General features: G+C 46.1%; 1 protein-coding gene across 2 annotated transcripts; it reads left to right on the top strand.

Moving 5' to 3' along the window:
* Nucleotides 1-223: 223 nt before the first annotated feature.
* Nucleotides 224-27,743, top strand: nedd9 (neural precursor cell expressed, developmentally down-regulated 9). Of its 2 annotated transcripts, none has more exons than XM_084032247.1 (7): nt 224-336; nt 13,627-14,034; nt 22,394-22,492; nt 23,184-23,309; nt 24,551-25,726; nt 25,998-26,087; nt 26,809-27,743. In XM_084032247.1, the coding sequence occupies exons 2-7, from the start codon at nt 13,633-13,635 to the stop codon at nt 27,352-27,354; spliced, it is 2,439 nt and encodes an 812-aa protein (XP_083888373.1). In that variant the 5' UTR covers nt 224-336; nt 13,627-13,632; the 3' UTR covers nt 27,355-27,743. The 2 variants fall into 2 exon arrangements, with proteins under 2 accessions (XP_083888373.1, XP_083888372.1); XM_084032246.1 differs by lacking the exon at nt 224-336 and adding an exon at nt 1,931-2,165.
* The last annotated feature ends 89 nt before the right edge of the window (nt 27,744-27,832 follow it).

Below are 27,832 nucleotides of genomic sequence, written 5' to 3'. Positions count from 1 at the left end.
CCGACGGGGTCCCTGTGATCGTGATAAATGAGCTGCCACAAATTAGAGCGTTCGGAAACACATGAGAGGAAAGCTAATTACAGGAGGTTTAGAGAAAACACTCTCTATAACAAACAGACCGGCTCACGCCAGGCAAGACGTTACAGGAACCACGTGTCCAACAATAGCTCTCGCTTTTGCAGAGACGAGCACGCCGAGGAGGTGTGAGCAGGGTGATGCACAGAAACGAAGGTTTGTCAGCTCGGGTGTTGTTTTTGTCACCTCGAGTAGATACTGAGCTGATTGTGCCGAGGTGACATCTCTGCTGTCGTCCGTGCCGTCTTCACTCAAGTCGGGGTGAGTAATGTAAAGATAACCTGTCAATCGCTGTTAAATGAGTCAAGTTTTGCTCAGGATTGTTGTTGGGAATTGTCTTTTGCATTGTGCAGTTATATTCGACAAACAGATGTTGTCACTTTCAGATTGTAGAAATCTTCTCCGAGGTATTTTGTGAGTAACTTTCAAAGCAGGATTCGTCAAGGACATGCCAATTTAGATTTCTTAAATTTATTCTGAAGAGCATCTCCTACGGCGGCACAGCAGTGCAGCCACAATATAGTCTTTTAAAAAGATAATGCAGCCACCCGAGGTTTGGGTATAAGTGCCCAGGATCGGCTGCAGGAGGAAACCGGATTTGTCAGGGTGGTTGTGTCGGTGGGTGTTGTAATTTTCTTCTGAACCAAGATACATTTCCTTGCAGAAGAAAATGCTACACAATCACACTTCCTTCACGCTCAGGGTTTCACTGTTTCTTAGAAAAACACCCAAGACGCTAGGGCTTAAAGAACTTCCTGATATGCAATCAGTGAAAAGGTTTTTTTATAAATACAGAAGCTTAAGTATATTTGGGATACAAGGTAAATACATAATTCTTATGAAGTAACCAACAATACAACTTGTGTTTATAAATATGGCAGGTGTACGAATATGACAAAAGAAAGAACCTATAGGGGTTACATAAGTTCACCATATAGATTTCATTTCAGCTTGACTTTAGGAATTGTTGAGCTTTGCACTTGTACATTTTCATTCATGAAAAACACATGAGGTAATAACCAAATCCCTAGCACAACAAATATTTCTGACAAACTAATAGAGGTTAACTTATAATGTCTTGCTGAAGAAGTTTACAGACTTATTTCTGGTTTTTACAATGCCATGAAAAACTCAGGGGGGGTTTTCTCAGCAGGTGGTTCAGTTGCCTCAAGCATGATAATTGCCATTTTTCACATTTTCCAATAATGAAATCATTATAAACAATGCCATCGTAAAAAAAAAAAGAAAAGAAAAAACAAATGTTGATAGGAGTGAAAATTTGAATGTCATCTGGTGGAAAACTTTAAAAACAACTTTTAAAAGTTGAGGGAACAGCATACAAAGAATCAAACACAACCCAAAACAAACTTTGTAGGTCTAAACCTTCTCGGCCATGACTCAGTCAAATCCAACACATCTTTAAAGATTCAGTGTGATTTACAATGTATGGAGATATAATTGATAATATAGTGCATACATCCACTTGGAAATGTGGGGGGAAAAGAACGTTTTACATTATAACTGCAGAACCTGCCTAAGAATAACAAAATTTTAAAGTTTTCTTCAGCGTTAAAGTTATCCAGTGAGAGTTGTCATTACATCATTGGATTCATTACAAACAGGAACAGCCAATAGCTAATTCGGCATGATTTTAATGGTGCCAGTGTAATAGTTTAAAAACGTACAGCCCTGTTATCCCCCAGAGAACTATCTATTGTTCCGGATAACAGGGTATTGTGGACTTGATGACGTCAGGTTGGTAACAGCAGCTCGGTGGGAGGAGGGGGCGGGACTAAGAGTTCCCCATCCGACCACTCAGCGGCGTTTCATGCAAACGAGCTGCTCGGACCGTCAACGTGTTGAGGAGCAGTCTGGCGTAGAGGAGCGGACGCCCGGTCAGAAGCGGAGCGGATTCAGACCGATTCCTACGTGCGCGTTTCTCCGTCCACGGAGCTCTGGATGGCCGGTTAACCGCACCGAAATACAACAAACCGAAAACTCTGATGCGCGCCTTTCTGACGCGATAAAGCGGATATTTCACTCACGTTCGGCGGAGTCGCGGAGAGAAGAGGCGCAAGATGAAATACAAAGTAAGTGATTCGGTCGCTGCTTTTTTTTTTTCTCTCGTCATAATGAATCTTGGTGCGCTTTGATTGTGAAACTTCTACACTGTTCATGGCGGTAATTTGAATCTATTTACATCCAGTTTTTATATAGAAAGAAATCGATCATGGGTATAAAAAAGGAAACTTGTGAGCGGCTGGTTAGTGTGTGCGTGTGTGTGTGATTCTGAAGCTGCATCATCGTTTAGCGTGTATCAATCATCTATTTCCCGAGGCTACGTGTATTACAGGGGCGTAAAGGGAGTAAAACACGCACCACCCTGCTTGTCCTCCTCAGCTTTAAAAAGTAGAAATAAGCAGCGTCCCTGCTGCTCACACAGACTGTCAACATGTTGTACAAACACTTCACAAAGTCAAGTTTCCCCCTAGTAGAACTACACACCAGTGTCAGGCATGTCTACTTCAGTTGTTGTATAACTTTATTGATTCTGTTTTTTTGATGAGGCTAGTAATGACAGTCAGTGTTCAGGGGTTGGTCATGTGAACTTATTAAAATGTCAAAAAACAGAATATATCCAACTCTTTTGGTCACGTGAGGCAAAGAAAAGCAGCAAATCCTCAAAACGGAAGAGGGGAATTGTTAAAATAGTAGCTTCTATCTGATCTAGATCTACTTATATGGTGATGAATTACATGTTCTTTAAACTCAATTCGTGTGTGTGTGTGTGTGTGTGTGTGTGTGTGTGTGTGTGTGTGTGTGTGTGTGTGTGTGTTAGAGAAAACTACCAAACTGAGATCAGTGGGCGCTTTCTCTTAAGAATTAATCATGTCATTAAAAAAAGAAAAAAAGAATGAATCATGTCCCGATGAGATCTCCTCTCAACGTGTGCTCGCAGCCAATCAGAGGCTCTGTGGGTCATGGTGGTTTAGCGTGTGATGGACCATTTGGAAAGTTGACATGTCCCAATCGAGCTGGACGAGTTGCTTTGTGTGAAAGGCTCACGTAACACCGAGCCTTGACCTGCTGCAGTTAAGTTTAGTCTGGAGTCTGCTCCACCATATTAGGAGGCCAAGACTGTGCCAAGTGTTTGGCTTTTGGCCGTTTTTTCTGAAGCGTGAAGTCGCCCTGTTTTGGCTCAGACTCCCGACTCTGACGCTCTGAGTTGGAGCCTTGTGTCACTCTTCGGCAGGGCGTCGCTGTGATTGGAGGGTGTCATAGTCCGAACTGAGTCATCGCCCGGGGTTACGTAGGCTACGCCGTCCAGCAGCGTCGACCAGTCGGTAGGTGTGAACAGCGTAAAAAGGCCTCTTTGTTTGCCAGATAAGAAGAGCATAGAAATCATGCAGAGGCTCTCTTTGCTTATGATAATCATATCTGCATTTACGCAACACGGCCAGAGGTAAAGCAGCGTGGCGGGGGGAAGAGAGAGAGAGCTGGGTAATCTGATGACACCGTCTGCGTCACAGTTCTTGCAGGGTCAGCGCGTCACAGGTCCTCGCCTGAATCTGTTGAACAGTGTCGGAGTTTACCGGATCTCCGCTCTTGATCTCCGCCGCCATGCATGAATTATTCTCAGCTATATTAAGCGCTCTTTGCCTCACAGAGCGGTGGGTAGTGTTTCAACAGGAGCTTAACGAGGCGGTTGGCGCCCAGTTACATGAGGGAAGGTAAGGAACCCCCCCCAGGGGAGGAGATTGATGTCACTCTCAGGTCAGTCAGGTCACTTAGCTTAGCGTAAAGACTGGGAACAGGAGGATGTAGCTTTATCTATATTTATTTGACCTTTCAATAACAATATCCTACTTTATGGTCTATTTGACTCTAAATTGACCATCATTTACTAAATAAACATCCTACTGTACCGAAGACAACTTGAAACTCGACATTGAGGCCATAAACTCATGTTTACAATGTTTACTGAGGTAATAAATCGAGTGAGAATAGGGTCATTTTCTCATAGACTTCCATGCAATCAGACTTGTTGTTGCCACCAGGGGAGTCACCCCCTGATGGCCAGTACAGAGAAAGCAAGTTTAAGGCACTTCAGCATTGGCTTTACTTCTCAGAACCGGAGGTTGCCGCCTGCAACGTTGCAGATTGAAGGATGGATGTGATATGATTGGTTGGTAGTATCTGATGTGAGCACATGTTATACTTTGTTTTCCAGGAAGAAAAAAAATTAAAATAAATTCATTTGTTTTGTTTTTTTCATAACATAACCGGGGATCTAAAGGCATTTGTCATTTCAGCTGTGCTTCGACAACACAGCTTTCTGAGACAAATTAAGTATTAAAAAAAACCTGCATACATTCTCACCCAGCGCTTTTGAATTCATTCCTTCGTAGCTGACGTAACTGTTGCAGAAATAGCTTCACAACCACAGTGAGGAGTGATTAGGTGAACCCACATACTGGCCAGTGTGTGTGTGTGTGTGTGTGTGTCTTTAGTGTTTCTCTTTTTTTATGGGTTCAGGCTCCAGGCGCTGGTCCAAAAGCAGAGAGTGCTGGAGGAGAGCTGAGCAGACATTGTTCTGAGAGGGAGGAGGAGGATCTGCGATGCTGAAAGGGCTGCAGAATATGAAAGAAAGAGGAAGTCGTGGGGGGTGGAGGGGCAAACAGACGAGAGGGCAAACAGAGTTGGATGTATTGGGTGGTGATGGTGGTGGGGGGATGGGAGGTGGACAAGCGCCCCGTGAGAATGAGAGCATTCCAGGCGATGGTGTGTGGGAAGGTTGTTTGGAAGATGCACTTGATTGTTTCAAGGTGCCTCTTTACATTGTTAATGAGTCTGCAGGACGAGACGTCGGGATCCGCCTCCGAAGAAAAAAACAGGCAAAACTATTTATTCCCTTTGGAGAAACCTCCGCTAAGTTTTTACGCACACGTTTCCGAGCAGCGGAATAGCTTTTCCATGCTTTTCCACACGAGTTCTGTCTTATTATGGGATTGAATTCAGGCCGTTTCCCCCCCCAAAACCGCTGCCAGTTAGAAAAAAGTCACGCCATTATCACGCTGCGATACACTTGAGTGCAGAGTGACTTCAAGTTTGCTCCTGTGCAGGATTTTCCGTGAGCGTGAAGAGCTTCTCCCCCAGCCAGAATGAATAGCCTCCCTCCAAATACCCCCCCCCCCCGCACTGTGATCCTGCCATTAACATTTGAAAAAGCGGGGAGACAGACAACATTGTGTGTTCGTTTCAGCCAGAAAGACGGAGACAGAAGAGGCGACCCAACATCAGCAACAATATAATCATTTCCATGCTTGACCTTTGGAGGAAATCATCCCCCCCCGAGGAATGCCAACTATTTTGCAGGGTCATCTCTCAAGATGTAGCGAGTCTAGTCAGCTCGGTTCGACCCCGCCGTCCTCGTGGCAGATGAGAGGAGGCGAGACAGCCGGAAAGAAGGCTCGATACCACGTTTACAGGCTGGATGCTCGATTGTGTTCGGAGGATTTCAACATGGCAGAAAATGTGGAAATCCATTCGTTGTTTAAGCCATTTTCTCTGGTTCCAGCTTCTCAAATGCAGCTTTTTTCTTTATTTATATCATATATTATATATATATAATTGGATTTTTGACTTTGGTTGGATAAAACAAGCACATTAAAGTGCTTAAATTATAATGTGCATTTGTTTTACTCCTTCCTTTGCACAATTCTTATTATGCAATTTAGGATTGACTAAACAAATTATATTATGAGGCAAAAATCCTCCATCATGGAAAATTATAAAGTATACTTTCTCGTGTCCCCACTTTCTTACTTTCACTATAGTGTGTGATTTCCAGCATTCCTGAAAGCAGAAGATAATATTCCAAATATTCTCCGGGTAAAGCTTATTTATCTACATGCTTTCAAAAGGAACTTCAGTGTTAAAAATGGTGAATAACAAACAAAAGATTCTCCTTTTATCTGAGATGCCCTTCATGTTGGCAGCCTCCGTTGTTTGTCTTCTCGAGGCTTTGAGATCTTCGCGTAGCGTGAAATCAGGAAGACACTGGGGTGAATCTGCATCCCATTGGCTATTCCTATATGTAAAAAGCCCCGCGGAGATACCATGAAACATATTTCACATCTCGGCTCATGCCCCCCGGAGGGATTAGCTCTCGTCTCCGGGGGTTACCACGATGCACTGGTGTACCCCCGTCTGGCATCGGTCCCGAAGCTTGGAAACAATCCACCTCCCTGCTCTGCCAACGCGGAGCGCCTCTTGGCTCTGGGCCCCCGGAATACCATCCATACTGTTGTTTTTTTGTGTTGCTCATGTGTTTTCGACCCCTGTAGGTGCAGTGAATCGTCTGTTGTAGGTCAAAGGTCAGCGTCGGCCACCAAACAGAGCTGGCAGAGATCCATAGCTCTTTGCTCAGAGACACTTAAACAGCGTGGACGCCGGCCAACGGCTCCTCTGATCGAAGGACGGTTTCTCTTCCCGCTTTACGACGTTCACGCGGTCCCGGGATGACTTGGCAGAACCAGAGCGGCGACGTTGCACAACGCGTTTCCCCCGGCAACCGTCCCCCGGGTCACAGAACTCCATACACGCTTGGAGAGAATACCTCCAGTGTGGCTCTCGCGTCTAATTATAGGTTGTACTCTGAGTTCGGGGCCGGAGCGAGGGAGTCCGAGATGTGATGAGACGGGGGTCAGGGGAAGTCTGGGTGTGTTTGGGGGCATGCGGGAGACAGGAAGTGCTGCAGGCGACGGAGGAGGGCGTCACGCCCCGTTACCTGGCAGTTTATGTGACAGTAAAAACATAAAAGGGCGATGACGAACGGGCGGAGTGAGGCGGAGAGCATTTAGACCCAGGAGTCACTCAAATCACATCCTGTGACTCGATTGATAGGTAGGCACGTGGTATTGCATCATCACACTTACTGCTGACACCACAGAGCTATTAGGCAACTAATAATTATTTTAATTATAAAGTCATCACACAGTCATATTACCCATTTATCAATGATAGTTTTGTCTGTGAAATGCAATGGAGGATAAAAATGAAAAAAGTATCACCATAATTTCCCAGATTATTCAGATTTTGTGTAATTATAATTGCATATTACAAATATATTATTGTGCATAATATTCCTTTATAATTGACGCTGTTACATGACCATGAGTACACTAAATATCTTTGAGTTTTGGACTAACATGACGTAAAAAGAATAGCATTTGAAGTGCTCTCTTACTTGAAAAATAACTGAAATGATGAATCAATTATCGTTATGGTTTCCGGTGCGACACGGCCTTTAATGTAGACGATATCCATGACAGCATCTCAACACAAGCAGCCATACAAGGTACATTTACATATGTTTACCGGTTTGGTTTGCAGGGAAACTCCGGCAGTAAGATGAAGTGTGACATCCACGACTACACAGACATTTCTGCCCTGAAACCGAGATGTTCTGTGCGTCGGTGGTTTGTCGCAGCTTGCAGTGTGGTTAGCATCATATCCTGTCGAAGGGACGCTCGCCACACTGTGGAGATGTTTTAGGGGCTGTGGAGATTTCATCAGCAGCAGTGAATCACCAACGGGAGGAGAGGGAAGGTGGTGGGTGTCATATTTACACTACAATAGTCTTTTATGCAGAATGAACAGAGCCCCTTCTATGAGCCCTGAGGAGCTTCGGGGTCAAACGGACACGAAACAAAAATGATGCTATTGGGCTTTTTTTTGGAAAGAAGTGATGGAGGCCATGACGTGATTTCTGTCCACTAATCAATGGCTGATGACCACGAGGCTGAAATGCGCTATTGATTGGTTGACAGCTATAGTTCCAACTCTATTTGTGCGGCTCTAACTGTGTCAAAACTATTGATTTACAGCTGCTTGCGTGAGATATAGAATCGGTCATTGTGGCAGCGTTGCCGGGGCCGGATCACATTTCCCCCCCCCGACTTAAAATATAAGCTCCAATAACTTGTGACATTTTTCCACAAGACGTTTTCAGAAATAGCGGAGGTGAATTTTCACCGAGCCTGCTGTGTAATTATGTTAATATGCAGCCCGCTGTCCTAGGCTGTAATCAGAGGGTCAACCTTCCTGCAAACTGTCCAAATGAAGAAATTACCATGTGCTCCGAGCTCTGAACCGCTTCCCATGAGCCTCTCCTACCCAGAGCCCTTCACACGGCCCATTTATTTGAACTGGCTCTCACCCGCACTCTGAGGAACGGCTCATAAAAAGTCATCAGGTCCTCATTACCGTCATTACTATAATTATTTTCTATATTTAACCATGTGAAATGAGGCCAAATGAGTGTGCTGGTTTGCCCCTTTTTTTTTTCTCCTCTGCAAACCACCCCGAGATGCATTACAGTTGGTACGGCCCGAATGTTTCACACTGATACGCAGGGATCTCACAGTCGGAGCGTACCACTTCTTTTTGGGAGCAGGTTTGCGTTTGTTTGGGTTGAAAAACATCCTGGTCTCTTTGAAAAGTAGGGCCGCTCCCGTTGCCGTGGGGACGCAGTGTTTCTGCTCTGTGGTGCGGTTGTGTGTTTGGCCGCGGCAGCCGGGGAATTTGAGTATTTGTGCGCTTGTTTAGCCAAAGCCACCTTCATTATTATTAGATTGATGTGTACCCCAGAGAGGCAGAAGCCAAAACCACCCAGAGAGCTCTTACTGAAAGCAAAGGTGGGGCCTTTTCAGCGGGCGGCGAAGTTACATAAGGCCTTTTATTTTTGGAGGGACAGCTCAGGCTTTCCATGCTGATTGTGTACGGGCGAGACTCTGGTGGGAAAAGTGGCTCGTTGGTGTGGAGGTGTGTGAGTCAGAGACGGGAGGGACAGCTGGGTCTTCGGTCTATATCCGGCTCCAAGTACCAACAGGGACCCGTATGAGACACATCTCCTTTATGACACATTCTTTCATTATTGTTTGACATTTCATTTTCTATCAGAGAATATTTGGAGTTTTGGCTTGAAAAATAATGAATGATTAAACCATGTTTGACAAAGAAATACATCTGTGGCTATTTTAAATGAATAATTGATTAATGAGCACATCGTTGTGGCTCTAAATAACCGCACACTAGAACTTGAGCTCGGTTACGAAGAAATAAGATGAAAAAAAATCCAGTGAATTAGAATAATAGAAGTAAAATCATAATAAGCATCCGATATAAGTATATTTAATAAATAAATGTAAAGGATACAGAGCCTTATATTCTGAAATATGTTCAGTAATAGCTTGTTTGAAGCGACACACAGCCTCTTATGAAGAGCAAAGCCAATGGAAGACCTTACGCATCACCGAGAGATACGATCTCATTTCTACCGGCAACCCGCTCTGCACATCTGTGTTATTTCATTACGGTTTGAAGGTCAGGAAGGCTTCGTATTTACATCAGGAAGCAGCAGAAGGCCTAACAGATAACTTCCTGGAAGCTCGTCTGCGGGTGGAGCAGATGGGGCCCGGCCTGCCTGCCTGCCTGCCCACTGACAAATGGCAAACACATGTGTTTATAGGAGGATCAATGGCGGCTGGTGGAGTCACCGTGTTGTGACTAACCAGTGTTTATACCAGAGATCTGACGCCCGCTTTAATAGTCAGTTTCACCTGCTGCGATTACAGTCATGCAGCGGACAAAAAAACAAACAAACAAAAACGGGAGCATCGCTTCATGAAAGGGTCGGCGTGGAGCCGCCAGCCGCTCCAGCTAACAGCGTCTGCTTCACATCAGCCGGGTCTGAAATCTTCCCCTGCTCCACGTGTGACTCACTCTTTAATCGGAGGCAGTGCCATCATGATGTGTTATGTTTACTTCCCCACCAGCTCTGCCCTGATATAACTACACACCGCAGTGAGAACGAAGAAGAAGTCTTTTTCCCTTCCGGGACCTTTGTGGTCGCCAGACTCACCGCAATGGATGTGACTGCATGTGGTCGTGACTGATGCAGCTTTTTTTTTTTTTTTAAACACAAACAAACAAAAAGTGATTCTTAAACTTGCATTCTCTCTGCTGGCCATCAGGGGGCGACTCCTCTGCTTACTAAACGTCTGATTGCATGGAAGTCTATGAGAAAATGATCCTACTTACCTGATTTATTAGCTCAGTAAACATGAATTTATGCTGTCAACAATTTAAACAATAGAATTTGGGAAAGTCACGAAGTATGGAGGCGATAAAACAATGTGACGTTGAGTCTAATATTTGCTGCCAGGCTTTTAAAACTGCGAGTATGCAGTTTTGTTTTAAAGGACAGATGTGAGGTCACAGTGTCCGCATTATATCTGTGTGTGTTAGTGTGTGTGAATGTTAATGTGAGGCATTCTTGATTCGGCAGCTGGTTGAAGCGATGGCTGTAATTAGCGGAGACAAAAGGAGCGCGATACGTGCCGTTGTGGTGTCTGCGAGGTGATTTCATTTCTCATGTGAGCATCAAACAGAAAGCAGTCGACCACAGCTGGCCAGGAGTCTCAGAGAAGAAGCATGCGTACTAACAGGGTTGCACAGCTGATTTAAGCATTAGCTCATTTTCAGGTACGCGGTCCAGACATGTCGTATGTGTGTTTAATTCAAGAATCGGTACACTGAAGTATCTGAAATCTTGTTTTTTGGGCACATTTCAACACGGTTTTACAGGATAATTATCTTTCTGTCCAGTATTATCCTCACACTTCCTTCACTTACTGTTTTTTAGTGCTTAACTCTCATTACGCGTCCCTTAACACCACTAGTGACGCTGCTAAACTTTTTAACAGCCTTTTGTTTGCAGGAGTTGAAGCTATGAAGTTATTTTTGTTTTACTCTTTGGTAACGTTCCTGTGAATGAAGGCCTCATGTGGACGTTTTTGATTCTCCGTTTAATAAAGTTTTGATTCAAAAGTTTGGTGAATCCAACTCCTACAAACAAATCTCACTGGAGGAGTTTATAAGAATATGAAAGTCTCAAATGTATTCAAGCTCTAATTGCTGCACTTGTAATCACAGTAATCAGCGCTCGCTTTCCTCGTGGATGCCTCTGCCAGCCCTGATCAAATTATCGCCGCGAGCAAACATGCAGGTCCGCTCCCATTGGGCGACGCCGACCTCCGCGGGTCACTGCGGGAGCTGGTGGCGGGGGCGATTGTGAGGGTGTAATTGTGCGACAGGTGTTGCTGGCTAATGGCCCTGACAGTACGCTTAGACAAAAGCCAGGGAGGCCAGGCCGGCGCTGAGAGATAACGATGTTAGGAGCAGAGAGAGTTTCACATGGGAACCGCCTGATTCAGCCCGCGGAGGAAAGAGGAAGGCCAGCGAGGGTTCAAGAAAGCCGCAAAAAGGGCTTCCTGATTCCCACAGCGAGCCACTGAAGGCGTTAATGACAAAAAAAGAATGATAAGTGAAACTCCACGATACCTTTCCGCTGCCGTTTGCTTAAAAAGTCTCTCTTGTTCACGTGTTTCTGATAATCTTCAAACATTTCTTTTTGATCCAAATGTGCATGTATTCATAGCACTAGCGGCGCCAGGATTTTGATTGTGGGTGGGCCACAAGAAAAGTGGATGGGCCAATTAAAATAAGCCAAAAAAAAAAAAAAAAAAACGGGGTATAACGTTAACGTTAAACTATAACGTTAACGTTAGCCTAACCGTTACTTGCCTTGCTGGTTTGAGGGAGTGGCTAGGGGAGGACTTGACGTGGAGAGGCCGGCTGAGCTGGATGGTAATTGATCACTAACGTTACTTAAAATGGTAGTTTTCTTCTCCTGCTCCTCGGAGCGTTTCTTGGAAAATTGAAATGAAAACAAGCTGCTTTGCTTCGCCATGCTAAGTTTCATATAAGCTAATAGCTACCGTCTGTGTCTATCTCATGGATCATGGTCTGTCTGTTCTGTCTGATTTCTCATCTCAAAGCTTGCGCGCCAAAGTCATTCATTTTATTGGATCACTTGCTGGTGACGATGCAGCCTGTGGGCGGGCTTAGTAGTCCACACGGGGTAGAAGCCGCTGATTGGCTGAGAAGCTTTCACTCAAAGCTTTCCTCAGGCTGCTTATTGGATGAACAGCTAGAAAGAAAATCACTCACTAATCAGTAGGCATGAGTCAAAATGGGCGGGCCCAGGCCTAAAATGGGTGGGCCCAGGCCCACCAGGCCCAATAGTAGCGCCGCGCCTGATTCATAGTCCGGATTAGGAATGTCATCCTCTGCTCAACTCATTTCATCTGATGTGAGTGAGTTTAATCCAAGAATGGCACGATATCGAAATGCAGTGTCATCTTCATCATCCTGGCCAAAATAATCACCATATTATCCAGATAATCAATTATCCAAATACTGGTGTCACTTTATATTTTGTTAAAAAATTAATATTTTAATTGCATCACAGATAAGAGACGTTTTGTGAAAAATCAATCACATAATCTGAAATAAGATGAGGATCAATCATAAACCCTCCCTGCTGAAGAAAGGAGAAATAAATAAAAAATGCCAAATTTTTCTCTAATGATATTTTCAAATACCCCGTTAATTCACCACCATCAACTTATTGAATCCAAGTTTATGAAGATTTAAAGTCCTCCGTCCCTCTGGAGCTTCAGTTTCACTACAAGACACTTTTTGAGTCATTTTATTGCCAAAGCAGAAGCAATTAAATGTCAACAAAAGATCTGTTTCTGCTTCTTTTACTGTTTACGAGGTCCATCTGATTGAGTAGCGGCGCTGCAAAAAGGAATGAAGTCGCTCGCATGAAACGGACGAGCTGGGAAAACTCTCCTCGCCCTCGGTATCTAACGATAAGGTGCCCTTGAGCAAGGCGCTTAATCCCTAATTGTGTTTCTGGAGCTCACACATAAAGTACAGGAGTGTTGTTGTGCCGGGCAGCTCCCAGGAGTTTAAACTTTGTTATTATGTGAGTAAGAAGCGGCTGAAAAGGAGCGTTCATACTCACTTAACTTCTTCCATGGATGAATAAAGGCGGGAGGATAAAGACTGATGCATTTACCGAGGCAATTAGTCTCTAAATGCCCCTCTCAGACACTGAAGTGGCACACTCTGGGGGGTTTTCCTATCTCCAAAATCTGTGGTTTGGAGTCATTATCCCACAGCCCTTTCTGGTCCTTTAGATAACTGTGCCCCGGGGCAGAGAGCAAGCTGAGAAAGCCCATCGAGTTCAGATCGGTTTGAAAGACATCTGGCGTGGAGCGGGGCCCTAATGGGATCCTGCATGCTAATTAGAAGGGAAAAGTTCACCAGCATGTCGTTCACTTAAACGCTTTTTCTTTAAACAAGAATTTGACTTTTTTTTTTCACAATATTTGTACAAATTATACAAAAAAAGGGCCGGGTGGAGCCAGGCTACCCGTTTCCACCTGTTCCCAGTCTTCATGATGAGCTAATTAGCTTTAGCTTGAGCGGAAATTAAAAATGCCTTTTAAATGCTTTCATGTTGTGCAACATATTTTGAAAAAATCCAGTCGTCTTTTCTTCCTGGAAAAGGAAATATGACGCATGCTTACATGAGCTAGCTACGCAAACGCCTAACGAATGTTATTCTCTCTGCAGAACCTGATGGCCAAAGCGCTGTACGACAACATGCCCGAGTCCCCCGAGGAGCTGGCCTTCCGTAAAGGGGACATCCTGACCGTCATCGAGCAGAACACGGGAGGCCTGGAGGGCTGGTGGCTCTGCTCCCTGCACGGCCGCCAGGGCATCGCCCCCGGCAACCGCCTCAAGCTGCTGATCGGGCCCATGTTCGAGGCGCAGTCGCCGGCCGCCGCTGCCCAGTCCCCGACGCAGGGCTCGCCCTATCAGCAGAAGGCCGGCTCGGCGGGAGCTCAGGGGATCTACCAGGTGCCCCCGTCCCTCCAGAGTCCACAGAGCCAGCAGAGCATCTACCAGGTTCCTCCTGCACAAGACGTCTACCAGGTCCCCCCAAGGAGTACTCTAGCTGCCGACGGCACCCCCAGCAAGGTGAGACAGAAAGAGCTGGATTACTTTTTCCCAGGGCTGCAGTTAATGAGTATTCTCCTCATCAATGAATCTGTCAATTAAGGTTCTCCCTTAATTATTTACTCCAATCTTGCATTACGGATCCGCTGATTGCACGGATTAACCTTCCTTACATTAGAGGGGAGGGACACCTGGACGATTTTCTGCTAAATAAAATGCTGAAGTGGAAGCAGCATCTCGAAAACTAAAAATATTAAATCAACAATGATATCAAATTGGAAAAAGCAGCAAATCATCACATTTGCAAAGCTGGAAATTCTGCCTTGAGAATTTGAGTCCTCAAAAGGGTTTCTGCTTCCATCTTTTATGCGATTTAGATTTTCATTGTCAGATTTTTAATCACCCCAAATGAAGGAATGGGTTTAGAGAGAGAGAGTCTGGTGTGTTCGCTGACCTCTGGAGACGTTTCTTGGGGATCAGATTGGATTTAAAACACAAACTCTGGTGGGTGTGGTGAGTGTCGGGGTATTAGATGTGATGGGACATGGCATTTACACCGTTATCCTGCCAGGCTGCCACGACTCTCTCACACACACCCGGAGGAGGGGGGGGGGGGGGATGTGGACAGGGTGTGCCGGCCTGGTGCTCACCACAGAGCAGGGTAGTGTTTTTGTGCAGGGCTCCCATTGGGTTTCTATGTATATTGGCACACGGCGTGTAGCAGAGCCCGTCTAAGCCACAGATGGGCAGTGAAAACGGGAACTTGTGGAAAAGCAAACAGCACAAAGCTGTTTTTTTGGATCTTGGTGGAGCACAGCTGCCTGAAAGTAGGTTTTTGTATTTAAATCCTGCACACAGAAGTGGCCAGCGAACCCATTACACCTGGCACGGTCCTCGACAGTAGCTAATCCTCGGAGCAGTGCCTCCATTGTGTCTATTTGTTGTTTTACTGGCTGGATGGTGTATCATTTAAAGCGTGTACATCTCATGCTGTCCTGCAAAGTACAGCCTGTCACGGTGGCGCCGGCAGGATCGTTCCATAGTCGTCTATATACGTACAAAAAAATGTGATGGTTCTCACACACACACACAGAGCAACACCACCATACAAACAGCCAGCTAAGTCACAGGTTACAGTAAAGCCAGCCTTACCAGTGGTTTCGGACCTAGCGACGTCGTTGCCACGGCAACATTAATTCAGCACGCCCCGTCAAAGACAGCAACGAATACAGAAAAATACATTCCAGTGGCGGCTGTGAAGGGTTGTTTCTGATTTCCAAACTCCAAAAGTCAAAGTTTATTGATTAGATACAATCGTTTCCAACATTCTGACCTTTTGACCTTTAAAACACTGGCCTGTGCATTAAAGACACCATAGGGTGGTTGTGGTGTTACAACCCCCCCCAACCCTCTGGAAGTCTGCGTTTATTCACATGGTTTTGGTTGCGATGTCTGAAATAATGTGTGGTTATCAAGAGATTAAGACATTTTAACCTCGTGATTCTTTTAAGTATTTAGACTATAAAACATCACAGAAACTAGTCTGCATCCACAGCCTCGTTGTGAATGTTGTCTCATGTGACTTTCATTTAAAGCCACGTAAGATTTTTACTTGCTTTTTTTGTTTTCTGCAATAATCCAAAATAAATAAATCCCATTGGCTTTTTGTGGCGGGAACCAGTGTGATGCTAACGGAGTTAGCAATTTGAAGCTACAATGTGAGACCAGCACTCCTTTATTCCAGAGGAAGTTGGCAGGTGTGCGCTCAAACAGGAGGAGAAGAATTTCCCTGTTTATTCAACCGCTTAACTAGTTTTAGCACCTCCGACCAGATCATCCCTCCAGGAGACGGATCGTAATTACATGCCGGATGAGCTCTTGAAATCCCAAGGGTGTTTCTTTTCCTAACGAATCGGCTGCAGCCATCGCAGAAATGAGCTGCTCTGTGCATTCTCCGTGGGTAAATAGGCCGGGAGGACTCTGCGTGATTGACTGTGTGATAAAGTCAGAGTCAGTGAGTGAGCTGTCAATCAACCGGCAACCAATAACGAGCCTCCAGGCTTCCACCGCCAACGGTATTAAAAAAAGGATTTGGTGATAACCTGGGAAATTAAATGTGCCTCTATTGAGAGGGCATATTGTGCCGTAATCATTTTCTTGGAGAGAATAAATGGAGTCTTTAACTTTCCCTCCAATCTGCGATTATGAAAGCGGTGCAATATTCGGCGTCTATTAAAAGAGACGTTTTGACGGCGTCAGCGTATCGGAAGAGTTCGTACATGGCGGTGTTGTTTTCCAGTGACGTATCGGCCCGTTGGACAGAAGCAGTAACCTCTGTGGCCACAGTCGCTCCTGCGAAAGCCAAACGTCTCTATATGTAGTCAGAGGTTTGCAGAGGGGAAGTTCAGTTATTTTGGGTATACGGGGTTTTAAAAAGTCCCCTTTTTTTAGACAATGTTTAGTTTTGTCGACCAAGGCTTGGAGGGACATGAAACGGGATGAATCATCGGGACAAAAAGATACTCTGGGTTTTAATTTGGCTTTTTGGTTGAATAAAAAAAAGGGGGCATAGAAATCATGAGACTTTATCCTGATTAGTCAGTTTACTGTTAAATTAAATAAGCTTTTAACTCATGAATGTTTAAGACGGTTGACTCTTTCAAATGTTACTCTCCAGATTTCCGTCGACCTCATCACAACCTTCGATGAATTAAAGTTAATTTAAAAAAAAAAGGGGAACAAAAAAAACATCCGGGACATAAAACATTCCATGTGATGAGTCGTGCTACTTATTTCATTTTGGTGGAGTTTAGTTTTGCAATGACAAAGCTTTTTGTAATTTGTTGCTTCGTCTCCATGGCAACGGTGACACTATTTAGTTGTAAGTCTGGCCGATGGCCACAGTATAAACTCGTAGTATTCGAGTCCACTTTGAAACTCAGCACTGCCCGCCTCGTAGTATTCGCGGAGATCAGTTTGTTGTTGACGTTGAAATCCAAGCCGCGACCTTTTGCTCTTCAACAAACAACCCAACTGGAGCCCTTGTTTACTACCGCTCGCCTCTTTGTGCAGCTGTATTGATGACAGGCTGCGGCGCGTTGACTCACCCGGCATGCGGTGCGAATGTGCCAAGAGCCGACGGAGCCGAAAGGAAAACAGCCATTTTAACTTGCTGTCGAGCGACACTCGCTCGCTTTCCAGAGTGATTATGCAGACTGATGCAGGCTTCCTCCACGGCTAATCCCCTCTCGTATTACTCTAAAGCCCCCCCGCAGCGAACGGTTCCTCCGCCGTGTGTTGTGTAGAGAGTCATGCATGCATGCATCTCCTCGGGTTTTGCCCGCCAACCCCGCAGTGCAAATCCAGATCAGTTGCTCCCTCTTCATGTGGTCGTGGGGCTCTGGTATATAAAGACACTGAGGTTTTGGGGCTCTCTTCCTCGGTGGCTGTTTGATGTGATGCTGCAGCCTTGTCCTGGGTTGACCCCCCCTCCCCTCTGGGTGGGACAGAAGCCTGGAGCTCTCAGCCACACAAAGAGCCTCCTCACACGGAGAAGCCTCGCACCTCCTTTTATCGTCTCTGCTCTCAGAGCTTTTTTCATCTCATCCTCTTGATTTCCTCCTGCTTCTGAAAGGTGCGTTTTGTTTTCCACGCCGTTCGATGTCCCCCCTCCGTTTCCTCTCACTCAAGCAATGAGGTCACATGGTTGTTCAAAGATGGGCCGGGTTCAGGGTTCAAAAGATCTCCGCCAGAGCTTCTTATCTACGCCCACCAGACGGCCTTTTCATTCCTCACTTCCTGACTTCATGGGGTCTGCTCCTTGTACGGGCATTTCCTCCATTCACCGTGCCATACCCACAGATCCAATCTGGTGCCATAAAAGAGGTAGGACCGCAACAAAAGGATTGATTAACTCCCACACAAGTGAAGGAAGTGGCTGCGATGGCCGTAAAGGGTGCGTGCCTTTCTACCTTGAGAAAAAGGTTGTGTGAAATGAATGCCTTGTTTGTTTGCCCGGGACATATTTTCTGGGCCTAATCATGCACATGACAATCTCAGCACCAGATAAGTGAGTTATTTCTTCCTGGAGCGAGCCCGCTCCTTCGGACGCCCCGTCTGCTAGCCATTGTCGCGGTGGTGATGAATCGCCGGCCCATGAGGCCTGACCGGCGGGGGCGAGGTCGTAAATCAGTGGCACCAAAAGTAATCTGCTCGGCGGCGTGCGCATACTGAGAGGACTCTCTCCCCTTGGAAGTTCGAGAGCAGAGGAACGTGATGAAGTAGCAAAGTAGGAGCTCTGCTGAGACTTCGGTTTTTTTTTTTTAGCTGTCGAGGTGGAAACGGACAGCAACGTCCAGTTCTGAGAATCGACTACATCCTCTATGTTTTACGATGAAATTGCCTTTTTTTATGTGAAAAACAAAGAGATTCAGGTTCAGAAACAAGGAAATATTTAGAAGCAGAAGCACATTTTGTCTCAGAGCTGCTGTCTGACTTCTCATTTCACATCATCCTCTTATTTTCCTCCAGGCCGTCTCATGATATAGATTTCTAAAGGAAGTAAACACCGGAGACGTCGCCTGTCATTACTTCCCTCCAGATAATCGCGCCGCCGGATTAAGACGGCGCTTTGATCAGAGAGGATGATCCTTATTAATGCTAAAAATCAGTGTGTTCTCTTTTCAACGCTCCTCATTAAGCCCCGCTGTCTGTTTGGGTTTAGCCGCTTGGACGCGCTACGGAGAGACGGCTGAAAGAAAGCCTCGCAGGACTGGAGAGTTAATTACCTGCATTAATTAGTTTGGCACTTTAATAGGCCGGTGCCGCTCCGAGTGACGGAGGGGGGGACGGATCGGAGCCGGTTTGGCCCACAACAGAGACGTCTGCGTGATGTGATTCAGCGGGCAGGTTACTACAGAGCAGAAAACACTCCCCGCATTCAGGAGACGCACACACACACACACACACACACTCACACACACACACACACACACACACACACACACTTTTATGTAATATGCGAGTGATGACACGGTGAGATCGGTGCCCTCGGGTGGCGTTCCTTAGAAAGGTGAACCTGTGCTGACAGAGCTGGAGGTGGAGACGGAGGGACGGATGCGAGTACGAGAAAGGAGGTGTGGAGAAGGAGATGGATGGATGTCAACGATGTCACCGTCTTTTATAAGCTTTAGTGGAAAAACCTCGTTAGTGTTGTTGATTTGTGTCAGTGGGCCATTAGAGAGAGGAGGGGGGGGAATGGTCGCCTGTGTGTGCGTAACCAATGAAAAGGTGTGAAATGATGATTTCCTGTTAAACACACACACACGCCGTAAATCTCCTCCATCATGCAGGGTTGAACCACGCAAAATTTTAGTCTGCAGTTCCGTTTGATACAGAAAAATATAAGAAAATAAATAAAACTCAAAACTATGTATCCACTGCTCTGCATTTCATTAGACTTCTGTCTTCATAACTGTCTTAAATTGGAATTACAGCAGGACTATAGTGGTATATTTATATGTTTCAACAACGATGCATAAAACAAAACGGCATTAACTTCATCACATCAGAAAATGGACTTTGTCCCTTTTATTAACCAATAAAAGTATTTTAACATCAGTTATCCGACACACAGGAAGCCTCCACTTGCCCATCAGTAGTTAAAGTCTAAGAGCTCATATAATAAACTCGTGAGGTAGTTGTTGACGTTATGACGACGCCTCTCAAATGACACTTAAGTAAAGCGTAAAAGTCCTACGTGCCAAAAACCCGAGACGGCCCGGGATGCTAAGCAAACACGGCGTGGCTGAAAGAGCCATGACTCACTCACCGTAGCGGCGTAGGAGCGTTAACAAGGCATCTATTTGGCTCCTCGGGGGCTCTGCTTTAAACCCGATCCCCCTTCATTCTCCTCCATGAAGGAATCCTAAGAGCCCATCACCTGAGTGGGAACAAATGTCTGCTTCATGATGTCATCGCCCTTTGAAAAGGGACCGCCGCCGCCTCGCAAAGCGCCGAGCTCATCGGACGTGGTAAATATTTACCCAGCAGCAATTATAGCAGCGCCGAGCGACCGCGGAGCAACAGCCTGCTGGGTAAACAGAGGGCGGAGATGGGAAATAAACGAGCGGGGTGCATCTGGCGGCGGCCGAGGAGCGCTCATCCCTCTCAGAGTGATGACACGTACCTGTGGAAAAAAGGTCTTTGACCGACACCTCGCTGCCGCCTGCATGTGACCTCCGAGCCCAGACTGCATGTGACCTCTGAGTCCAGACTGCATGTGACCTCTGAGTCCAGACTGCATGTGACCTCTGAGTCCAGACCCGCCCCCCTTATCGGCCCAGCAGCCGGGTCACCTTTTACCAAGCAGCACTTTGTGTCTTTTATATGTTTTAACAGCCTTTTAATAATAAACAGTAAAAAGTTAATATGTTATACTGATGGTACCGACATGGAGGCAGTTAGAAACAACCATTACTATGTGGCATTTGCATAAAAATGTGCATAAGCCAGTCGAAATATATATAATATTTTAGATTTCAATTTGTCACTTAAACTTCCTAAAAATATCACAGTTTAAGTATCAAGTAAACGTCCATCAATCAGCTTAGAAATCAAAGAAAGAAAAGACATTCTTATAAAGAACTTGCCTGTAAATGTTCACGTTTTTGACTTTTCTTCAGTATCAAAGTATTCCAGGGATAGTCGTCCGTACATACATGGCTGTATTGCAAACAGGAAGTGCTAACGGATAATTCGGCATACTTTTAAATGGTGACAAATTGCTAGAATGAAAAGACTCCCGTTGTACTTCCTGTTGACGTCCCCTAAAGCCCTCAAAATATGGGATTCAAATAATAATAAGTATATATTTAACATGAGTTACAAAGTTTTTTACATTCATCAGAAAAAACAAAAAATCCAGACACACAAGGGTTTGATTATCATCCAAATCAGTGCAAGACAATACTGTATAGAAGTAGAACCCTAATATTTTTTGTAATAAAGGTCAGAGGTCGGTGCTGTTTTGTAAATCAGTTTCCCCATATTTCTGCTGCTCCGTTTTACTCCAGTGATGTGGTTCTAAAAGCAGCCCGAGGCGTGCCAGCGACGCTACGTGAGAAGATCCCGAAAGCAGCGAAGCTATTTATTCCTCCGCTGGTTTTATTTGGGACGCGTTTTAAAGCCCTCGTGTGCGTTTGGGCTCTGACCCCGCCGGGGCCCGTTGGGATGATGTACGCACGGACAGGAATGCCAACAATGAACACCTTAAATCACCACGGGGCTCGTTCTGATCGGACTTATGAGAACCATGTGGACTACTGCTCAGTCAGATGAATGGCATTCCTTTCCATACTAGGCGACGTGCTCTCATTTTCCGTTCCTCTCACTTTCCACCTCCTTTTTTTTTCATAAATCTCTTCTACAAACCCCCCCCATCGTCCCTCCCTCAGAAACATTAATCCCGTTGTGAGTTGGCTGAGGTTCCAGCTCCTGCTGCTCACGCTCAGATAAACGTAGAGAGATCGTACTCGGATATCAACTCCAGTCATTTAAGCCTCATACCTCCCCGGAGACTCTCCCGTCTGCCAGGAAACGCATGGTTCCTATTTTCCAGGCCTGTTAATGAGCCCGGTGTGGCGATGGCGGATCGGGGGGGCAGGAGAGGAGCACTGGGCTCAGGGAAGGACATTCCCAGCATTCCTGTGTTTGTCTGACGCAGCAAGGAGGCCTGCTTTTTCAGGGTGACGACGTCGTTGGGGGAGGGGGGTGGAAAGACTGGGATCAGGAGGTGTGGAGAGACTGATTAGCACTGACGGGGAAAAAAACATTAACTGGGGCAAAAATGTCACTGGCAATTCTGTTTTTGCCAAGGCTTTTATTTTGTAGGCTGTCTGCACCACATTCTTTAAAAGGTGTGTTAAATCGAGCACAAGAGGGTTGTTCATCACGACTCCACGATGACATCACCGGGTTTTAAAAGCCCTCTCACATAAACCCGTTTAATCATTAAGCATTCCTTAAGGTTTCTACGTCCTTAACCGCTGCTGAACTTTGACTTCTGCTCATTTTAATCGCTCACATTTTAGTTTTCATTACTGCAGCGTTGTGATATTCTTGTTTTTGTTTTCCAGCAGAGAACTTGGCTGAATTGTTAGTTTTTAGTTCTGTATTCACGATGAACTCTTGCTCCATATCGTGCTTTATGTTGTTGTAAAATAAATATTTAAACACATTCTCATGGATAATGAGAATAATTATCAATGACAGCCCTGTTCAAGTATGTTCTTTGTGTATTTCTGACTTTATTATAAAAGTAAAGAGCTGTCGTTTCCTCGGACAGCAGCCCTGATTGTTTGTGTCCGCTGTGATCTGACAGGTGGTGACCCCGACCCGAGTGGGACAGACCTACACCTTCAGCCCGGGCCAGCACAACCAGCAGGACCTCTATGATGTCCCACCCAGTAGATCACAGGGGGTGAGTGATGGTCTCGGGTTCTCACGGCATCTACAGTTCACCAGCACCACCTGCTTCCAAAGCTATTAATAAGTCTAAGAATGGGAAAAACAACCGTATACATTTAAAAAAGGGTCAAAGTGGCTGAAATCCTAAAAAGGACTCAAACTAAAAAGTCACTATTTTAATAACTATAAACTATTATAGACTTTTCTGCATTTTTCTTAACTTGTATGGATCATTCAAGTGAGTTTGCATGATTTTCTAAACATCTGACACCCAACTATGTGTATGTTTTAAACATTTAAATGCAGGTTTCCTTCATTTAAAGGCATCCACAGCTTCTCATTAATATCCATATTTTTTCCACAGTGTACATTAAAGTTGCACTATAGAAAAATAAAATATACGTCTCTCTTAATAATTGAGATAAATGGTGTGTATTTGTCAGAAGAACAGCTTTTTTTTTATCTACCACACATCCTGTTATTCTGCACTGACCTTGTTTTCTCTGAAGGGACCTTGACAGTAACACTTTGTCCTGTTATCTGGTCTGCAGACGATAAACCTGCAGCTCACTGAAGACATTTATGACATGCATTATCTGAAGCAAGAGGAGCTTCTATTAAATAAAAGGCTATAATTCACCCTAATTGGAAAAAAAAGACTTATTCTCGTGATCTCATGCATTTATTTTCCGTTCGTGTTCCAGGTGTACGATATTCCACCCGGTCAGATGTTCCCTGCTGCCAGAAACCAGGGCGTCTACGATGTCCCTCCGTCCCAAATGGACATCAGGACGCAGGGCGTCTACGACATCCCTCCCTCGCCACAAGGGGTAAGAGAACATTTCCACAACGGGCGGATCTCCGCTCATTGCCGTCAAACGAAGCTTGACTCGAGGAAGTGGAAGCCGCTCAAGTTATTTGTTGATACAGTTGCTAGTATTTCTCTTAATTGTCTCCCATAAATGAATAATACGTCAAATGTCATATTAAGGCATTCCTGCGGGCGGCGCTAAATGAAAGCCTTGCCTGCCAGCGGCGTTTTAACCGAGTGGTTCTCTGTCTGAACTCCAAGAAGAAGTCAAGGACGTAACTCCTCTGGTTCCAGACCCTCTAAGGTTTCAGCAGATTTCCAGACCCGACCGGGCCCAGAGCCATCAGTTTGTTTGTAATAACCTGAAATATGCCGTGGACCTGTTATTTGCGTCGTTCTTAATTACAGTTTTGGTGCAGGCTTGTCTCTGCTGCACAGAGCGCATTTCAAGGCTGATGGAAATCACTTCACGCTCCCATCATGCTCTCTGCCGCGCACGTCAAGCTGGTTTGAGCGCGTTAACACTTTGTGTACTCGGCGTGAGAGGAAGGAATCAAAACGCAACATTCAAATATAGTTCAGAAGGCCTCTCACTTCCTCAATCTTCCAACTGCACTGCTGCTGTAAGAACTGTATCCGGTGAAAAGCCACTGACATTCAGCGTGTTTACAGTTCCAGTAAGCCGACTTCTAAAAATGTCACGTTCACTGGAACGCAGAGGTCTTTTAACTGGGTTTCTAACAAGTGTGCAGGCGGGGAAAGTCACAGCAGAGAGACTGGATGAAAGGAGGAGGGGTCGTCACGTAAAAAGTCTAAAAACAAAGTTTGAAAGTGGCCGAGGAGGCTAAAAACATCAAGAACACGCTACTTTAAAAACCTCACAGCCTAATTAGTAGAACAACTATGTTTCTAAGAGTGACTGCTGCTCATTTAGCTACTATATATAAAACTGTTTATCATGTAAATTGAAATTATAGTTCATTTTATAACCTGTATTAGTTAATTATGAAACCAACATCTATGTCTATCAACAACCACCAAATTATGTTCTCAAATGTTTCTCACATATTTATTATCAGTCCCTTTTTTAAATCCACATGAAACACTGTGATAAAGGATCTTTGGATCACATGTTGAAACTACAAAGTTTTTGGATATGACTGTTAACAGGAACATAACCCCTTATGTATTAATACGACACATTTAATACCATCATCAACACAGTGATTGTGCTCCACTAATGCCGGTCCTCTCCTGCAGGTCTACTCGGTGCCGCCCTGCAGGACCAACCCGGCCCTCCAGGAGGGAAACTACGACTTCCCGCAGCCTCTCAAACACAAGCAGGAAGGCATCTACGACGTGCCGCCGCCCGCCATCACCAAACCGGCGGCGAGCCCCCAGTCGCATTACGACTTCCCGCCCGCCGTGGAGCCTCCCGCTCATCACCAGCACGCCAACGCCAACGGCAACGAAGGCATCTACGACGTCCCTCCGCCCGCCCTGCCTTCGGCCGCGGGGTCTCAGCGGGACGTGTACGACTTCCCCCGGGGGATGCCGCCCCCCCAGCACAGGACGTCGCCCACCGACAGAGACGGGAGCAAAGGCGTCTACGACATCCCCGCGCAGGACGCCCGGGCGGTCGCAGACGTGACGGACGGCGTGAACCGCCTGTCGTTCTCCAGCACCGGCAGCACGCGCAGCAGCATGTCCACGTCCTCGTCCTCCACGGGCTCCCCCTCCGAGGGCCGCCTGGCTCTGGACGTGGACGCCGCCGTGCAGCGGCTGTGCCGCCTGCAGCAGGCCGTGGACGCCTCGGTCGGGGCTTTGCACTCAATGGCGGCTTCCCCTCACTGGAGGACTATTCCCTTCATGGAGCGCCACGGCAACGACGTCCGCACCGTGCTGGACAGGGTCCGGGCGGCTCTGGGAGACTTCGTCGTGTTCGGTAGAGGGGCGGCGGCGAACGCCACGGCTCTGTCGGACTCCAGCCTGCACAGCAAGCTGAGACGGCAGCTGGGACGCCTGGAGGACTCGCAGCAGATCCTGCTGCAGATCTACCAGGTCCTGGAGAACTGCAGCTGGGCCCTGAGCGTCCTGGCGTCCTCCGCCAAGCACCACAACAAGACCGACGACCTGGACCGCTTCGTCATGGTCTCCAGGACGGTGCCCGACGACGCCAAGCAGCTGGCCTCCACGATAGGCGGCAGTGCCGAGCTGCTGTTCCGGCGGACGCACCCGGACGGGTCCTTCTCCATCGGGAGCACCCCCGAGGAGAACGTGATCCACCAGCTCACCTCCCCCTCCTCCGACAACGACAACTACGGGGGCCAGACCAAGCCCTTCCCCGTGCCCTCCAGCCAGGACAAAGACAACATGAACAACAGCGAGAAGTGCGTGAAAAGCTGGATGGAGGACTACGACTACGTACACCTGCAGGTAAACCCACTGTTGTGTGTAGACCTGTAGCCCAGCAGGTCTCAAAGGGTCTGGTCCATTCGGGGCTTTCGTGTAGACCAGAATGTGTTTAAATCCCACATATTAGGGATCTAAGGAGTGTCGTTTCTGTGAAACGCCCTTCAGTCTTCAACCCTTCACGTCTTATTCATTTATTTTCTGACGTCTAAATTACAAAAGCATGCATCTCAGGTCCAACAGGCTGTGTGAGTACCTGTGAAAGCCTCGTCTCATGACTCCTCTTCCTCCGCAGGGCAAAGAGGACTTTGAGCGGCAGCAGAAGGAGCTGTTGGACAAAGAGAACATCATCAAGCAGAGTCAAGTCCAGCTGGGTCAGGATCAGGTGAGACTTTGTTGCACCAGATTATCAATCATACATGTTTATATTTATTCACAACGTCGGATCACACAGCTGTCCACCTTCAGGGTCTCAGGGAGACTTTCTTTGGACCAAACGGGGAAGAAAACAAACTTTTACAGCAACTCATAGACGTTGATTGTTGCTTCTTAAGTCATAAGCAACTAATGTTTATATTCATTAGTGATTCATCTATGACTCATTTTCTGAATTGGTGTATCAAATGTAAAAAAAAACATAAATTTACCATCATATAATATAAATACAAGCAACATTTGAGAAGCTGGAAACAGCAAATGTGACAGTTTCGCGTAAAAAGTTGAACTTTTATTTACTTTTATTACACCTGAGTATTTCCATTTCATGCTATTTTGGGCTTTTTACTTTGCTATATTTGTATCATTATTGATAGAAATAAAAACCAACAAATAAATATATATTATGTCCTATTATGATTAAATATGATCAAACGAACCATCAGTATATAAGCTAATTCATATGAGGTCCACATTACCAGCTGCATGCAACATTAAAGTCAGTCAATAAAATAGAAGATTCATTATTGTGAAATTCAGCATCCTTTGGGTACTTAAAGTACTGTAGTTACGTTTTGAATGCAGTACTTTGTAACACAGTACTTCTACACTGTGGCATTGCTACTTCTATTGAAGTCCAAACTAACAAACCGATGTGTCGTCGCTCACAGATCAACCAGTTCAAGAAGCTGGAGCAGGACGTGAGCAAACCGGTGGAGAACGACGTCACACAGTGGATCTCACACTCGCCGGTGAGCCCGGCGTCCCCCCCGGACCCCCCCTCCACCACCGCCTCCCCCTCCACCCACGTGTGCGCCCGGGACCGCCAGCTGCTCGGCTTCTACTCGGAGCAGTGCGACCAGCACTTCGCCACGCTCCTCAGCGCCGTGGACGCCTTCTTCGGCTGCGTGGGCACCGGGCAGCCCCCCCGCATCTTCGTGGCGCACAGCAAGTTCGTCATCCTCAGCGCCCACAAACTGGTCTTCATCGGGGACACGCTGTCCCGGCAGGCCTCGGCCCCGGAGGTGGCCAACCGGGTGATGAACTCCAGCAACGTGCTGTGTGACTTGTTAAAGACGGTGGTGTCCGCCACCAAAACGGCCGCGCTGAACTACCCCAACACGGCGGCCATCCAGGAGATGGTGGACAGGGTCACCGACCTCTCCCATCACGCTCAGCAGTTCAAAGAACAGTTGCTGCACCTCACCAACTTGTGATTTTCAACCAGTAGTCCGACCGTGTGTACATTAATCTTGCATAAATATATATTTACAGTATATATATATTGTTCTTTAAGTCCTGAATGTTGTAAATACTCTCCGTTCTGTAAATATTTGCTCTATTTTTGTGTAGATTGTTTTATATTATGGTATATGTAGATGCAGTGTCGGTGTCTCTGTAGGATTATGTAGACGTTTTTCATAACATTCCTGTCGCATATTACGAAGCACCTTATGAGATGTCCCGTGTGTTTCCGTTCCGCCTGTAGAGTCATCGAGTCTTACTGCTGGTGTGACAGTAAACCTCCCTGTAAATCATGTTAATGTCCATTTACAGTCTGTGTGTGTGGGGCTCTGCACAAAGTAAAGGATTGTTGTTAACCACGTGACCGTGTCCTTTTGATTTCTCTGGACAGAACAGATTTGTTTGAGTTAAAAGATCATTTTCCCAGGAGAGCCGGAGTGAGTTTGATAA

This window comes from Eutrigla gurnardus (genome assembly GCF_963514095.1).
Source record: "Eutrigla gurnardus genome assembly, chromosome: 17".
NCBI classification, from domain to species: domain Eukaryota; kingdom Metazoa; phylum Chordata; class Actinopteri; order Perciformes; family Triglidae; genus Eutrigla; species Eutrigla gurnardus.
Note: the sequence above shows the minus strand (reverse complement) of the source record. Positions and strands in the feature narration are given on the sequence as shown.